This window comes from Manis javanica, chromosome 9 (genome assembly GCF_040802235.1).
Source record: "Manis javanica isolate MJ-LG chromosome 9, MJ_LKY, whole genome shotgun sequence".
In the NCBI taxonomy this organism is placed as follows: Eukaryota; Metazoa; Chordata; class Mammalia; order Pholidota; family Manidae; genus Manis; species Manis javanica.
Genome location: NC_133164.1, coordinates 899,062 through 915,823, shown reverse-complemented (window position 1 = coordinate 915,823; position 16,762 = coordinate 899,062). Strand labels below are relative to the sequence as shown.

Here is a 16,762-nt window from a genome sequence, read left to right as displayed (position 1 = left end):
AAGTTGAGGTTTAAAATGTGCTGGCCTGGGAAGTATGAACGTTAATTTTTTATGTAGCAGATGTTTTATTTGTTCATCCCACAGGGTCTTCTTAGTAGCTTTCGTTCTGGAGTGGTCCCATACATCGCACGCATTGCTCGAACAGCTGGCTTGTCAGCCAGGTGTGGCCCACAGACCAGGTGTGCGGGCTCATTCAAGCTGGGCTTTGAGAACAGCCCTGAGACCCTTCGGCCCAGCTAGTGGCCCTGTGGCGTGGATGGGAGCCTGTTCCTAGAGCCCCCTCCTCACCCCTCACCTGGCATGGCTGCCCGCAGTGGACCCACCCTCTGTTTCCCACAGTGGCCTGCCCGGCCCTGTGGGTATTTGCGTTTCTGACCAGGAAGGAAGATAGAGACCAGCACTGAATTTGATCCTGTGATCAGGACGTCATGAAAACTGACACTTACAAACCTTTTCATTCTCCCCTGATTATTTATTCATCCACAGCTTGACTCCTTGGAATCTGATGTCAGGGCTGCTGGTCCTGACCAGCTGGCCCTGCACGCCTGACCCTCCACCAGGGTTCTGACCACTGAGGCCAGGCACCAGAGCCCTGGCTTGGGCAGGTCCCTTTGTCTTGCTGGGACTGTATCTTCCTCTGTCAAATCAGGGGGTGGGGTCGTCACCCTCTCTGGTCAATCATACGCTTAATCTGCTTAGGGGCTGAAGTCAAGTGGCATTTCCTTTAAAAACATCAAGGTGGAGGTGTGTTTTTGGAAGGATTGGTAAAGGTGTACCAGGTGTGCAGAACTCTGTGATAAGACACTGAATACTGACGGGGCGTCTGACTGACGAGGAGCATGCCCCACCTTACCCGCCCCGGTGCCCTCCCCCATGGGGCACTTCTATGGGTCTGTTGGAAAAAGAGAACCTGACAGAATAAATGGGCAGATGACATGAAGCCCGAGTTCAGGATTGCTGCCAAGTCTGCCAGTCAGGGAAGGACGGGGCTGTGAGGGTCCTCCTCCAGGACCGCGCAGTCACGACCCTCAGACACGTGCAGAGATGTGGGAGTTTATCATGTGCTCCTAGGAACTCTCCTTCATTTAAAGAAAGTATGACCATAAAAAGTAAATGCGTGCGAACCTTGCGGGCCCTGGTGGGTTACTGTGCGTGTGGGGCTGACACGCCGCTGCAGAGGTGTGGCCCCGCCCCCTCCTCCGGGGGGCTTTCTCTCGCTGTTGCTGAAGCCAAGGGGCACTTTCTGCATTTGTGGGTTGGAGGGCTGTCCTTGGTGAGGGCGGAGGGACCCGCCCTGCGACAGGCCACCACGCCACCCTGCACAGAGCCGGCACGCCTCCGGTGGGGTCCTCAGGCTTAGCTCTGGTTCCGGGTGATTGGGATGAAGCCTCTGGGATGCCGTTCAGCAGTTCGGTTACCTGAAGATAAGAGGAGACCAGAACAGGTTTCTGTGGGTATAACCTGTGGGATAAGGTGGGTCTGACTTATCTTTGTCCTTGTCTGTAGAACATGTGGGCGGTGACCGTCACACCCATTTTTGCTCAACTGGCAGATTCCCTGGAATGATTTGCTTCAGATCATAAAACTCAAAATACCGGGAGCAGGAAGTGTTTGTTTACAAATGCTCACGGTGTGACACTTGGCAGCCTGGGAGGAAGCAGGTCCCTGATTTAGCCCGGACCCCGTCGTCACCCGCTCTCAGCTCGCCCACCTGCAGCCCTCCCTTGCCGAGACTGGCAACACCATCAAAGGCCTGGTTCTTGGGAGAGTCTGAGCTCTTATGAGGTGTTTTCCCTGTGTTTTTCCATCGCATCCCAGCTGGGCTCCCGTTCCAGGCATAGTCTCGCAGCTCACAGAGGGGACGGTCGGGTTTGGAATCGCAGAATGACAGACTGCACGATTTCCATCCTCACCAGCATGAGCTGCTTGCGAACTGGGAGTTGGAAAGAGGTGGCACCACCAATCTCTGTCGAGTCCCCACTTCGGTAGCTTCTTAAGAGAGAGATGAAATCATTCTTCATTATGCACCATTTTATAGTGACAACTTCAGCAGCCATTCTGCACACAGCAAAAAAAATGATTCAGCAGAGTCTGTGTACTTTTAAATGTAAGGTGTGTATTGTGGAAACCATATCATCATCGTTGGGGAGACGCCAAAAATTAGGAGACACAGCCAGCCACTCACTCGGGGAGTTGTAAGTTAAATGTGAGAACCAAATCATGAGAATCACTTAGGAACAGGAGCAGCAACGGGTGGGTGCCAGCCCCACACTTGCGACTGACCAGTGGCTGTGGGCTGTGTGGCTCCCCTCCCCTCCCTCCGGTGGGCCCTGTTCTGCTCTGCCGCCGCTCTGGACCAGCGCTCAGGCCGAGTTGCTTGGGGAGGACGGGGCGAGGGTCTCCCTCCAGTCATCTGTCCAGGCTGCTTTTCGCCAGCCACGCTCCTGTGTGTGTTTCCGGACGGCAGCATACTGTTTTGACACATCTTCATATTTGTTACAAACAGCGGCAGAAGCCCTTCTGCCTACCGCATGATTCTCATCTTGAGGTGGTACTGGCTGTATTAGTCAAAACATTTCCTAAGAAGCATGTTTCACTGCTGTAAACCAGAGGTGAATTCGTGGACAAGTGCCTGGCTCGTTCGCACCCAGGTTGGGCGCTGGATTCCATGCTCAGGTTCCTGTGATTTCCTCCAGCAGGAAACATCCAGGGGCACCTACCCGTCCTTGCAGGAGCAGCTCTGAGGGGCTGGGCCCTCTGGGAGCGCCCTGGTGTCCTCGCAGCCTGGGCTGGTGTCCCTTTTATGGGACACCTGGGCACATGGGGTGTCCAGGCAGGCCCCTTGTGTCCCCATGAGCCAGTGGGCAGGGAGCACCCACAGCAAAGCAGACGCCCCACATCATGTCCCCCAACCCTGAGCCGGTCCCCAGACAGATTTCATCACAACTGCCAGACTCTCCTCCATCTTCTGAGTCGGGGTACAGGAGTGAGAGAGGGACAAGGGGGCACCTTTCCTTCCTGGAATTGGCTAAGTCACATGTCCTGGACGGTGTCTCAAGTAGGAAAGTTAGATCATGCGGCAGCAGGGTCGTAAGGTGCGCAGCGAGGAGCAGCACACGCAGGGAACCACCCCTGGGTGAGGCCGGGGTGGCTTTGGAGAGGGGTGTATCTTGTCAGTATCTAGGAGGACTTGGGGAAATCTCAGCCTGGAAGTGTTTCCACGCCGCTGCAGCGCCAGGATGAACAAGGACTCTGGCTGAGGTTCGCTGTGACTCCGCCTGACCTCTGCCCTTCGGCTCGCTGTTAGCTGGGGCTGGGGCTGAGGCAGGCTGCCCTCTGAGGCTCTGTCCTGAAGGGCGGCGCCTTCCCTGCCCTCTGGCCCTGGGCACCGTCTCTGCCCCACGGGGGCCTGTTCCCCACTGCGTGCCCAGACCCCCTTCTGGTTCCTGTGCCCGCTGCTCAGCCTCGTCTCAGGGCTGCAGAGGCCTGTCCTGGTCACCCTCCCAGCCCCAAGGCCCAGGCCTCGGGCATAGGCCTCATTTTGCAGAGCAGTTTTCCCCCCACGACAGCATCTTTGCATCAGGGCTTCAGAGACTGGTGCCGGGTCTCAGACAGCCCGCCTGCAGGCTGGGGCCGGCCGGCCACCCCGTGATTGCTGAAGCTGTGTTGTTACCCGGTTTGTCAGTGTTTGCACTAAACACCACGCTCTAATTCCTGACTCAGCCATGCACTGCCTTCATTAGAAATGTATCAATATTTAGAAAATGTGCCCACACTGCTGCTGAAGGTGTATAATTTCAGCTGTTAAAAGCCTGCCTGTGTACCAGCATGTTTCTGTTAGTGAATTGGGGAAGTTTGCTCGGCTTTCTGGCCAGTTCTTCTCAAGGGGAGGCACCACAGCAGGATATCAGTATGAAGTCCTGTGGCCGTCGTGTGGCCACCTGCCTGGTGGTGGTTCTTGCGGCCTCCTGAAGAGCTGGGTGTGGCCCCTGATTCTTGGAGCGTCTCTGCTGCCGACTGACTCCCCACGCCAAGTGCCGCCTTCCTGCCCGCCCGTGTCCCGGATGCTGCTTACCCTCGCCCTTGGGGTCATGCTGCATCGTGTCCCCAAGAACCAGGATGCAGGTCAGTGCTTCCTCCCCACCCTGCATGTCCGGCCTTCGGGGGAGCACCCTGTGCCTCTGCACACCACGCCATGAGCTCTTGACGAAGCCCTGAGTGTCTTTCTGCTGCCTGGAACTGTCTGAGTTAGGTGAGTTGAGAGCAGGCCAGAAGTCATGTGTGCTTAGAATTTATATTTTTATTTGACTCTGGATCCAGTAAATTACGGTTTAGGTCAGCTGGTCGTCAGCATTTTCCAGATGGTGTGGTCCATCTGTGGTACTGGGTGATCCGAATGGTTTTGCTTTAAAAATATGTTTATGACAAAAAGATGCCATGAGAGCCTTGCAGAGGCCCAGCTTGTCTGGGGAGGTGAAGCCAGGCATGCCGCTGCCTGTGACGGGAGATGGGGAGCCCCCGCCGGTGCAGAGGGCATCTGGGGTTCCCCTGGAGACCTCAGAGCCTCGAGGTCAGCCCCGACGGTGGGCCGCCCAGAAGCCTGGTGCGTCGGGGGGCACTGTGTTAACCACTGTGCCTGAGCAGGGCCGACAGGAGCAGGCGCAGATGCCGCCTTGCAGACCCCGGGATGGGCGTCAAGGACAGGGGCCAGCGCCCCGTCACCTCACAGGAGCGCACGCCAGGAAGATGCTGTGTGCAGAGACCCCGAGGCCCTGGGCTTCTCTCGCCCATGCAGCAGGAAATGCCTTTAAAGCTGTAAATAGACACCAGAACGAGGAAATGCTGTGTCACTGGATCCCCATAAATTTGAAAAATGGTCTTGGAGGAACCGCTGCTAAGCCTTGACCTGGGAGTGAGCAGCTAGGCCCCATGCCCGTGTTCAGGCCACGGTTATGATTCAGCGAATAGGCGTTGTTTCAGCTGACAGTCAAAACTTCCAGTAGGTGGCTAACACTGGCTGAAACTGATTTTCACATATTTTTAAGAATCTCTTTGGTCCTTGTGTGCTTTCTGACCTTAACATCAGGCTGCCACACCTCAAATCCTAGCAGAGCTGAGGCACAGCTGGTAGATGTGTGATTCGCTGCCGGCCGGCCGGCCGCTTTCTGGTGGAACCCCAAACATGGGCACTGCTGTCCTGGTGCAGCAGCGGACGTGGGGGAGCGCCGTGGATGCCCAGGACCCTATCCCCTGCCTGGGCTGCACTGCACGGCGCCTGCGTCTTGGGCACGGGACACACGGGCCCACCCTGGGGGCCCCTTCCTTGTGTGCAGAGCACTAGGCTTGCCCATGGCCTTTTCTCTGTAGTTTAAACCTTTTCTTGGCACAACTCTGGGCCTGTCAGACACCAGACAACGTTCAGCTCTACCGAGTCCGCTGAAAACTGACTGGTGCGTGAGGCGCTGGGAGATGAACAGCCATTTCCGACTTCTTCCCTCTCGAGGGCTGCACGGCAGCGAGAAGTTCGGGGCTCAGGATCTCGGTGCTCCAGGGAAGCTGGGCGCGCGGGCCCTCTTGGGCATCTGGGAGCAGAGCTCGGAGAGGGCCCTTCCGAGGTGAGTCTTCACTCCCAGCGGACTTGCAGACCTGAGTCATGACTCGGTTTCTCCACCTACAGACTTGTTTCAGGGCAGGTCCTTGACGTGCATGCCGAGTCCTGGCAGTCCCGGAGCCTCGGAGCTTCATTTGTACCAGGAACTACTAGACCAGCCAGAAGGGGTGTTGTGGGGAAGCCCCCGCTGGGGTACAGTGTCCTTCAGCATTCTTAGCCATTGGCCTCTGGGGATGCCTTCCCACGGTCTGTACCCGGAGCTGACAGATTTGTAAGGGTGACAGGAAGGAGGCCCCTCTGGCGACATGGAAGAGCCGGTGTGGTGGGACAGGGGCTGGGTCGGAGGTGAGCTTGCCCTCGGGCCCGCTGCCGGATTCCTGCTCTGGAATGTGTAGTGGGCGCTGTGTGGACCATGGGGTCCCTTCCAGCCCCAGAAACTGGTGATGTCCCCGCACTCCGTTCTCAGAGAGACAAGTCTGACCAGTCGTGCTGGGGTCCCATTGGGATCATTCACTCTCCGTGATTGTTTTCCCGGAATGAGGGGCGTGGGGCTGCCATGGGGATGTCCCAGGAGGTTTAGCTGAGGACTTGGGGCCACTGGGCCTTGTGTTCAGGAGTCTCCATTCCTTAACTGCACGGGGAGCACGCGGGGTTGAGGCCAGACCTGAGTGGCGATGCCTGTCCCTCCGTCGTCCGGGAGGAGATGGCGGGTGGGCCTCCTCCTGCACTTGTGCCCTCTCACTAGGCAGCTCCCAGCCCCGTGGGCCTGCTTCCTTCCCCGGGTCGGCGCGGGGACAGGATCAGGGGCTGTGTGTCTCAGGGCTTTGTCTGTCTTCCTCAGAAAACCTTTCTCTCAGGCTGTGCCCTCGGCGCCCTGTAACTGATGCACTTCCTTGAACTTTCAGTAGAGTTTCTGGAAGGGGTGGACAGAGGCTCCGCGCTTGCTCTGCCTGCTGCTGAGGGTCTCTGGCCCCAGGGTGCAGTCACAGGCTGCTTGGCAGTGTTACCGGTCCTAGGATACCAAGGAAGAGAGGCTAGAGGCTAGTGTCCGTCCCCTGCCCTCCAGAGATTTTGTGAAGCCCACAGCGTTGTTCTTAGAGCTCCATGTGGCATAACTTCCCTTTGGTCTGAATCTGTACAGCTGACTTGTGGGTCAGGACTGGCTGGGTAAAGAAACTGTGCAGCTGGAGCTAGTGAGTTTGTTTTATTGCTGAGTGTACAGAGCTGGGAGGATCATGAACTGTATCTAAACTAATGCCTCCCCATTATTCTAAAGAAGTTGACACAGAAACGTCCAGTTGCTCGTCTACGTTGCAGAGTAGGACTGGCGTGTGGCTGTGTGGGCATGACTGCAATCACTCCAGTGATGCCCACGTTCTCCGGGGCTGACCTGCTTGTTGTATGCCCACACCTGTGGGACGCTTGCTTTTAGCCTCATTAGAATCAAACATTTGTGCAGAGAATAAGACACTGGCTCACGTGGTCTTAACCTGCGGTTGCCAGTAACCAAGTCCCCTGTCCCGGCTGAGTGGTGAGCACAGTCAGGTGGAGGCATAACTTGTGGTGTCTGTGCAGCGAGCTGACTGGTCAGCAGGAACAGAGCCTTTTGGAAACGCGTGGCAGGTGCTTCCATCTCTCCCCCAGGGAACAGCCTAAGGGTAGCCTTCCTCCGGGCAGTGGCTCACCCCGAAGCAATGTCCCGTGGTGGCCCGGGCAGGTCCCGCTGCAGGCAGGTGCTAAGCTCATTTTCGGACCTTGTCCCAGGCCTGAGCAGTGCTTGGACCTGCCCCAGGCCCGGTGCTGTGGAGTGTTTGGGGTGTCAGTGGTCATGTGAGGACAACAAGCATCCAGGAGGCAGTGCTGAGGGTCGGGTCAGGGACAGGTCCTCTCTGTCCCCAGCTGGGTCAGGGTCAGGGTCAAGACAGGCCCACTCTGTCCCTCGCTGGGTCAGGGTCAGGGCCAAGGTCAGGGGTGGGTCCTCTCTGTCCCCAGCTGGATCAGGGTCAGGGTCAAGGTCAGGGACATCCTCTCTGTCCCCGGCTATGTCAGGGTCAGGGTCAAGACAGGTCCACTCTGTCCCTGGCTGGGTTAGGGTCAGGGTCAAGACAGGTCCACTCTGTCCCTCTCTGGGTCAGGGTCAGGGTCAAGGTCAGGGATGGGTCCACTCTGTCCCTGGCTGGCAGTGGCTCATAGGAAGATGTGTGCTTCTGGAGTCGTGTTGGGGCTGACAGCCAGCTGCTGGCTTTGAAATTTAAGAGAAGGGTTTTCACAGTTTTCACTTTTGTATTGAACATTGTATTTTATGCTTTTCTTTCCTTATCCGGCTCATTTAGCATGTATTGTTCTCCGCGTAACTCCCTGAATCCGCAGGAATGAGAAGCGCCCGTCTGGCTGTGTTCTGAGAAATGAAGGGAAACCAGGGATCTTTTCTATTTTCTTAACTTTCACGCTGAGATATTTGTTTGGGAAGCTCTTCAAGTTTTAAAGTCAACATCCCATCCTGGCAGGCTCACCCATGCTGGGAAGGTGGCAGGGAGGGCGCCAGGGTGGTGAGGGCAGGGGTGGTGGCCTGTCCTGCAGGGTCACCCTACTCTATGGGCAGCAGCCCCCGAGGGCCGCATCTCAGCTCCATGGCGGGAGGAAGTCCCCTGCCCACACCCGGGCTGGCAGCTGCCACACCTGCTCTATCAGGGCTCTCGTGCCCTTTCCACCTCCCCACACGTCCCCGAAAACACGGTGGCGACAGAGACTGTGTGGGCCTGCACGGTGTGCAGAGGGGCCCTGATCGAGGGCAGGAGGGGCCTTTCTAAGAACTGACGCCCGGCAGCTGCTGCAGGCGACGTGGAGTGGGCACACCCGGAAGGACGTGTGCCCCTGCCCTGCAGATGAGTGGAGCCGGGATGGCGTGGCCTCAGATAGGGTCGCCATATGGCTGTGTCCCCCTGCCCACCTGGCTCAGAGGGCCAGGGGCCTGAGCCGCGGAGGTGGACGCGGGGCGGTAGGAGACGAGCCCCCGGCTGGCGTCCTGCCGTGCTTGCCTGCATCGCCTCCTTTGGCCCCGGTGATGCTGGGGGAGCTGCTGGGAGCCCGCTCAGTGCTGCACAGCTGGGGCTCAGACTGGCCGGGCCACTCACGACCGTGAGCCGGGTGTTGGGTCAGCCCTCCTCCCCGGGCCTCCAACTTATCTCCACTGAGGGTTTCAGTCACCTGCTCATCTCCTAGACAAGCCACCACCTCCAGAGGTCCCGCCCAGGAGCCGGGGCAGAGGTGGGACCCTGGGCTGGGGCTGCTCCCCCAAGGGACCAGGACCCCAGGTCAGGGTGCCAGTCTCGTGGGTGGGGGGTCAGGATGTCAGCCGGGGAGGTGGGGCCCCCGGGTCAGGACGTCAGTCGGGGAGGCAGGGGCCCCGGGGCAGGGCCACTGCTGGAGCTCTTAGCCTCTGGCCAGTAGCTGCCAAGTCTTGAGCCCTCAGTGCCAACAGCATCGGGTCTGGCTGAGAGATTCTTGTAGTGAGAAGAGCCTGCTCGATGCCTCAGATCTTAGTTCTCGTGAACAGTACAAACACGAGTCAGACCTGAGCCTCCTGCCCTCCGGGAAGCTTGTTGAGGGCGAGGCTGACGGGGTGAGCAGCTCAGCTCTGGACTCAGCTTACGCCCTCCTCTCACTGAGGGCCGTTCCCCACCCTCCTGCCCATTGTTGCCCATTCTCTTGGGCAGCCTGAAGACTGGCTGCTGTTTGTGTGAGACCCCTCTGCTGTCCCCGTGCTGTCCCCTGTCCCGGCTACACTGGCAGCTCTCGCTGGGCTGCAGACAGCCGCCCGGACCATCTCCTTGGGGACTGGTGGGAGTTGGGAGGACTCAGCCCAGGAGGGTGTCCCCTTGGCCGGGCACGGCCAGTCAATCTGCAGAAGCTTTACAGCCAACACCGCAGGGAGGGCTTTCAACCCGGGTCTGTGCTGCCTCCACTGACCGCATCCTGTCGGCCGCAGTGTGCCGGAGAGGAGAACTGGGTGGACAGCCGGACCATCTACGTGGGACACAGGGAACCCCCGCCGGGTGCTGAGGCCTACATCCCACAGAGGTACCCCGACAACAGAATCGTCTCCTCCAAGGTAACCTGTCTGTTTGTTGATGCCCATTCAGATGCCCCTGGAAAGCGCTGATGGCTGCACCAGGGCGGGTCCCGGAACCACTGTGTAGGCCGAGGGCCGTGGCAGCTGTTCTCATGGGGCTGGTGCGCCCAGCATGCCTCTGGGTGTCCTGGTGCTGTTAAGACTTGCCAGGATGTCACACACATGTTCTTCACATTTTAATCACATCATGGAGGTAGTGTCAACTTGAAGCCTAGGACGGTCACATCCTTCCACTGCCCCGTGCTTATCTGCTGTCTGGCTGTGTGCCAGTCGTGAGCCACCCCCAGCCAGTTTGCTCCTCCGTAAAATGAAGACAAATCTAGACGTGACTGGTGAAAGGAGACTTGTGTGCAGCCACCTTGTAAAACATAAACACCGAGAGCGTGTCGGTCAGTCAGTTCAGGGCAGGAGGAGGAAAAGCCTCGTTTCTGTTGGCTGGAGAGCAGAACGCAGGCCTGTTCTGCGCAGAGTGACCTGGTGAGCAGGTCTTGAGCGTAGGGTGAGAATTAGCAGCTGGCTTTGCAGAGTATGGAGAACTCCTGTTAGGTGCACGTGTGTGTCCACGAAGGTTTGCACGCATGCCTAGTGCCCTTGGCGTATAGATGTGCATTAGGCTAGAGCCCCGGCCGGCGTGCTCTGTCTGGATGGGGCAGTAGACCTACTGAATTCTTCATGAGCTGTCAGGCAGCAGCCCGCTTCTTGAGAATACTTGAGAAGAGAAAAGCTCTGCTTTTCAAGGCAGTTTTTTAATGGAATTGTTTTATTTTAAAACTACAATGTAAGATAATAATAGCAATAACTTAACTTTCAGGAAAACTATGTGGGTAAGCAAATTGCCTGTAAACAGAATCCCAGCTATGTAAGCATGGAACCTGCTCACAGACAGATAAGCAAAGGGAGACATAAACCAAGCAGGTCTTTGCAGTGTAACATGTAACCCGACAGTCATCAGAGCTCACCGAGGAGGGTCAGTGCCGCTGTGCACTCCGCCAGCCCACCGTGTGCCCAGAAGAGGAGTCTCAGCGGGCTGTGTGCGCAGCTCTGCGCGGGGCTGTGCGAGGAAGCCTCTGCAGCTCCGGGAGGATCGGTGCCGGGAACGCAAGTGCCTCCTGTGCGTTTGGCAGAATAAAGTGGAAGCTGTGGGTGTCTTGTGTTTTTAAAAGCCCCATTGACGTTTTGGGAGAGAGAACTGATAGCCTGGTTTCTAAATCCCACTCCTGATCTCTTTGTTCTCTGACCCAGGTTTTAGGGCCAATTTATAATTTTCATATTTTTCTCTCAAATATTTCCGCACCCCTAGCCAGCAGCGATCCAGAGATGCCTTGTCCTACCTCCTCCTTCTGCAAACCACCACCTTTCTCTTCCCTGGTCTGCAGACCTTTCTCTCCCTGCAGAGGCACCTTCCTGTCCCCAGATGTCCAGGTAAACCGGAGCCCAGAAGCCTCCGGGGTCTCTGACCAGGAACCCCTGTGTACACAGCGGTAGGGGTGGGGGCCTTCCCCAAACTGCCTCTCCTGGCTGCTCCTTCCCAGCAGGAAGCTCTGGAGGGGCACCAACAGCATTCAGTCCACATCCTGCCTGGAGGCGGCGGAACCGGGTGCGCACAGAACAGGGTCAAGTGCCAGGTCAAGGGCTCAGCTACTCCTGACTTGGCTCTGAGCAGGACAGGCACCATCCGTGCCAGCTTGTTTGTGCCAGACAATCATTACTCGGGAAGGTGGGTCAGTGGCTCAGTGTCTGACCCAGACGATGATGGCATGTGATCAAGGAAGAACCGCGCACAGCCTCGCCTCTTGCTAATCAATCGGGTTTGGAGTGGAGGCCCCCAGAAGGTTGAGGATGCACTCTGAGCCGATGGCATCGATTTTACACCACCTGGAATGCAAATCTGGAGCATGTAATGCTTAGATTTAATGAATAGCAGCTCAGGATGTATGAAAAATACAATTTTATTTGTCAAACATCAGTTTGCAAACAGTTTGGAGAATATGTTTGTGGTAATGTATCTGTTTTCTTGGGAAGTGAATTTTATTTCTACCTTAAAAGACAGCAACTGACTTACGTGCACAGAAGCCTGTGCTCAGGAAGTTTGATTTCATTAAACCAGAGGCTCCGAGGCACTGACCCTGTGACAGCTGCACCAGTGGGGAAGGTTCCCATCCCATTATCTCAGACTCCTGACCTGTTCCACAGAAGTGCTGTAACCGGTGATAAGTGAAGGAATTTGAGTTTTGTTTCCTTTTGGGGAGACACACTGGGCAAAGGTCTGGTAAGGAAGGAAAAACAAGAAATTACTGTCCATCACGACCCCTTCCTTTATCCTGACCACATGCAGGGCCCCTCCTGGGCCTGCCGGAGCCACTGTGTGGGCAAGTCCTGGAGAGGGGATGGTGGAGCGCGGCCCACCAATTCCACAGACGGTACTCGGGTGCAGAGGACTGTGGCCCCAGCTGTACCCTCAGGACGCCACAGAATTACACATTAGACTCGGGCTATTCTGTCACTCCATACCTTCAAGAAATTGCTTTTGATGATCAGCAAGGGAAAGTTACTGACACATAACTACCTCCATGTATGAGTAGACCCCATGTGCACCCTGCCGTCTGAGCTCTGACAACACAAGAGGCCCTATTGCTTATTGAACCCAGCCTGTTCCAGGAGACAGAGCCTCAGAACAAAGGGGACGAGCCGACCCAGAGCCCCACGTCAGACCCAGAGCCCAGAACCGGGTCTGCAGTGCCAGCCTGCCTCACTCGCCAGTCCATGATAACATGCAGTCATTCTCTAACACTGGTAATCCAGAATTTGGGCATAATTTTTATTTTATTGCATCCGATGGTACTGGTCTGTCAGGAATGTTTAAATTATCTCGTTGGGTTTTCACGTACCATCAGGAATTAATAACCGTCTTTTGGCCACATTAACAACCAGTAATAATGTATTCCAGTGATTTTGGGGATTAGCAGACGTAGTGTCCAAACTGCAGCCTGGCCTTCTGTACCTGAGAAAAAAAGTAATCAGTTAAGTGGCTTTAAATTCCAAATCTGTGCTGGTTTCCTGGGAGACGAGAATTTGGGAACCTGAAAGGGAACAGGTAACAGTGAAATAGAGACAGACTTGTCATTCATTTAGAGTTCTGGGCTTGATTAAGCTCCCCGTTTGGAAGGATTGCAGAAGATGGCATCCTATTTCATTTTGCATGTATATATTGAGAGCTTTTGTATAGAATCTCTCACAGATATAAAAAGAGCACATAGCAAACCTCCCCGGCCTCGAGCAGCAGGCGGCTGGTGTCTCAGCGCCCCATGTTGTTCCGTGCATTTGAAGCAAATCCTAGGCAGCGTGTGATTTGCATCTGTAAGTATTTCAGTGGGTAGAAGAAGGGCTTTTAGGGAGGGATTTTTTCCGTTAACGCGACTTTGTACTGAGTAATGTATTACAGGTATTTGTGGAAATGTTTCGATTACCTAATGGGTGGTAAATATGCTGGCCTGGTGCCTTGAAACAAGGTTGACTTCCTGGGGTAAGGCCTTAAGACAGCTCCATTTTGGGATCAGCATCTCTTAGAAAAGAAACATATGAAGAATAATAAAAGACGATCCACGGTTGGTCACAGAAGTGAGGCATAAATGCTGTGGTTACATCAACAACTTCTACATTTCTTTCAAGATTTCCTTTTATTTTTTTATTATCATTTTGATAAGGAGCCTGTTTATACCCAGTGCACTAGACATTTTGTTCAGGAATAATTCATCCATTTGAAAATTCAATATTTCCTTTTAAAAGTTGGTAGAAATAACTGACTTTCCACTGTGGCCCATTTAAGAGAAAATTATCTTAAAACTTAAAAAAGACTGATTCGTTTGTGCTGTTTGTCAGGCTATAGAATTTCTATGTCTTCGTCATTTCCTTAGTGCCAGAACTTCGATCCTCAGCCCAGTCCCCCAGGGGACATACTGTCACACTGCTCTCACAATGAGAAAGCTGGAAGTCAGCTGTTACGCTATTTGCTAAATCTTAGCCGATTTTCAGATGCCAGGACCAGTGTTTAATGAAGGGCTGACTCCAAAGTTCATGTTTTTCAGCATAACAGAGTAAATGTTTTCAGAGTTCCATATAGTAGCCAAATTGTCCTGAGGTAGGGGTAGGAAATTAAGAATTCAGATCATGGTTTTGTTTTGTTTTCAGGGAAAAAAGTGCCTGTATTTTACTGGCAGTCAGTGCTTTTTGTTTTGCTTTTAGTTTTTTTCGATTTTTTTTTTTTTTCTGATTGAGAAACAGAAGTAAAGATCCAGGTACGTGCTGTCTACTCTCAGGAACGTTTCTCTCCAGGACAGCTGCTCTTTGGTTCTCAATGTGGTTGCACTCAAATGGAGAAAATCTAGTGTGCAACACCCGTTCATGATAAAAACTCTCAATAAGCTAGGGATGAAGGAGAATTTCCTCAACTGGATAAGAACATCTGTTAAAAAACCCACAGCTAATTGTGCTGAGTGGGGGAACACTAGGTGCTTTCACACTAAGCTGAGAACAAGGTGAAGGGCCCTCTCACCATCTCACTTGATGTGTCACTAAATGTCCTACTAACACAGAATGAAAGGGAAGGGCATGAAAGATAGAAAAACTGGGAAGGAAGGATCAGAACTATCTTTATTTACAAGTAACATGATGGTGTAGGTAGAAAATACCCCAAAATCAACAAAACCTCCTGGAACTTAGAAGCAAGGTTGCAGGATACAAAAGTCAATTTCATTCCTGTATGTCAGCAGTGAACAACTGGAATTTGAGACTAAAAGAAAACAATTTACATTAGCATGAAAAAAAGGAAAAATAAGTATATGCATACTTATGTGTAAAACTGACAAAATATGTACAAGATCTATATAAAGAAGACTAGAAAACTTCGATGAAAGAAATCTAAGGAGATTTAAGTAAATGGACAGACATTCCATGTTCATAGATAGGAAGATTCAGTGTTGTGAGAATGTCAGTTCTTCCCAACTTGATCTATAGATTCACTGCAATCCCAGTCAGAATCACTGGAGGTTATTTTGTGGATATCAGCAAACTGATTATTTGAAGTTTATGTGGAGAGATAAAGACCCGGAATAGCCAACAAGATACTGAAGGAGAACAAAGTTGGAAGACAGACTTCAAGACTCATTGTAAAACCACATCAATCAAGACAGCCCGGTGTTGCCAAAAGAACAGACAAATAGATCCGTGGAACAGAACAGAGCCCAGAAACAGGCCCAGACAACATGGTCACTGACCTTTAAGAGGAGCAAAGAGTCTCTCAACAAATGGCGCTGGACCGGTGGGCCTCCCCCTGCACGTGAGCCTGGACACAGACCTCACAGCCTCACAGACGTTAATCAGAGCGGGTCAGGCACCGACACGTGAAACGCAAAAGTCCTGGATGGTAACAGGAGAAAATCCAGGTGACCTTGGCCTTGGTAACGGGTTCTTAGATCAACACTAAAAGCGCTAACCACGAAAGGGAAAACTAGTACGTTGACTTCGCTAGAATTAAAATGTCTGCTCTTCAGAAGACACTATTGAGAGGACTGAAAGACGAGCCACGAACCGCAGGAAAACATCTGCAAAACCCGAGAAGGGCTGGTGTCCAGTGACGCCGAGGAGGTCAGGGCGTCTGGGTGCGGGGATGGGGGGGCCTGGGGGGGCCCAGAGGGCGTGTTTCTTCTCCGACCCTCTGGAGCGCCTCGGGCCTGACCTGTTGCGTCCGCCCTGACACGGGAACTGAGTGCGCGCCTGTGACGGGCCTGGGGCGCGGAGTCCCCTTTGTTCTCGCTGTCCTCAGGAACTCAGGAGAGGCAAAACTGGGTGAGATGCCCAAGGAGGGGAGGGTCACCACACCAGGTGGGCAGAGGACCTTCCCACACCCCAGTAGCCCGTCTGCATTAAAAGCAGAAACGTCCAGTGGAATATCACGAACAGTGTCCCGGCTCAGTGTTGGTGGTGAGTTGATGACACCTGGACATTGTCATTTTCAGCACAAGAGTGACGACAGCTCTCCTCCTGAGGCAGAAATGGAAAGCTTGGAGAACGGGTGGCAGCTGGACCCCCCGCTGCTTGCCTCCCTTGCTCTGGGTGCGGGGAGGCCGCCCGTGTGCGTGGTGCCTGCCCAGTGTGGGAATCAGCGCCACACTGGTCAGAACCACCAGTAAAGTGGGCTTCTGGTTAGCTTTCTGTCACCACCTAGTGCACTGCCACAGAACAGGTTTACAAAGAAATTACAATCCAGGCAAAACGTGAGCATGTGTGTTTTGTGTTAACGATCAAAGGCTTCTATTTTATGAGTGGCTCTTCGGTTCGGCTGCTGGGCATCACCTTGAATCGCCTGGAGTCGGGAGGCCCCCAGGTACCTGCTTTGGGGTACACGTTCCATGTCAGCAGCTCTTCTACGGTCAGCAAATGGATGAGGTGTCTAAATACTGTAAATAATGCGTTAAGAGTTTTGCTCCTGATCGTGTAGAATAACACCACAGGCAGTGAAATGGGATCAAAGTGACACTTTTTATTTTTCTTTAATACAGTACACATTTTGGAACTTCATACCTAAGAACTTATTTGAACAATTCCGAAGAATAGCCAACTTTTATTTCCTGATCATATTTCTGGTACAGGTGAGGCCTGCCTCCTTGTCTGCCACCTCACATGTAATAGTTTATTCTCGGGCGGTTACTGAGGAGTCGGCCCTACGCCTCCTTTCGGGCGCTCTCCTTAGGGACAGACGTGTAGGCTAGGAGAGGCCTGTGGCTAAAACACACAGGCGCCCACGTTTGAGTCGGCTCTGCTGCCTTCCAGCAGTGCAGGGCCATCAGGGGCTTCCTAGTCTTTGGGAGAAGTTCACCAGCTGAGCTAAGCTGGATTGAGGTTCTGTTTTCCCTACGTGTGCGCTGACACTCAGAGAAAACAGCGGGCGAGAGGAAGAGAGGAATCCAGAGTCTGGTGTGGACTGCGGACAGTAGGTCTGCTGTGTTGTAAGAACAGCAAAG

At 54.0% G+C, this 16,762-nt stretch overlaps 1 protein-coding gene across 7 annotated transcripts in view; it reads left to right on the top strand.

Moving 5' to 3' along the window:
- Positions 1-16,762, top strand: part of ATP11A (ATPase phospholipid transporting 11A) — a 106,615-nt gene that overhangs the window by 41,251 nt on the left and 48,602 nt on the right. For all 7 annotated transcript variants that reach the window (XM_037024790.2, XM_037024789.2, XM_073212342.1 and 4 more), the window contains exons 2-3: positions 9,600-9,722; positions 16,301-16,390. In XM_037024790.2, coding sequence (XP_036880685.2) covers positions 9,600-9,722; positions 16,301-16,390 — 213 coding nt within the window. The remainder of the gene's footprint in view (positions 1-9,599; positions 9,723-16,300; positions 16,391-16,762) is intronic.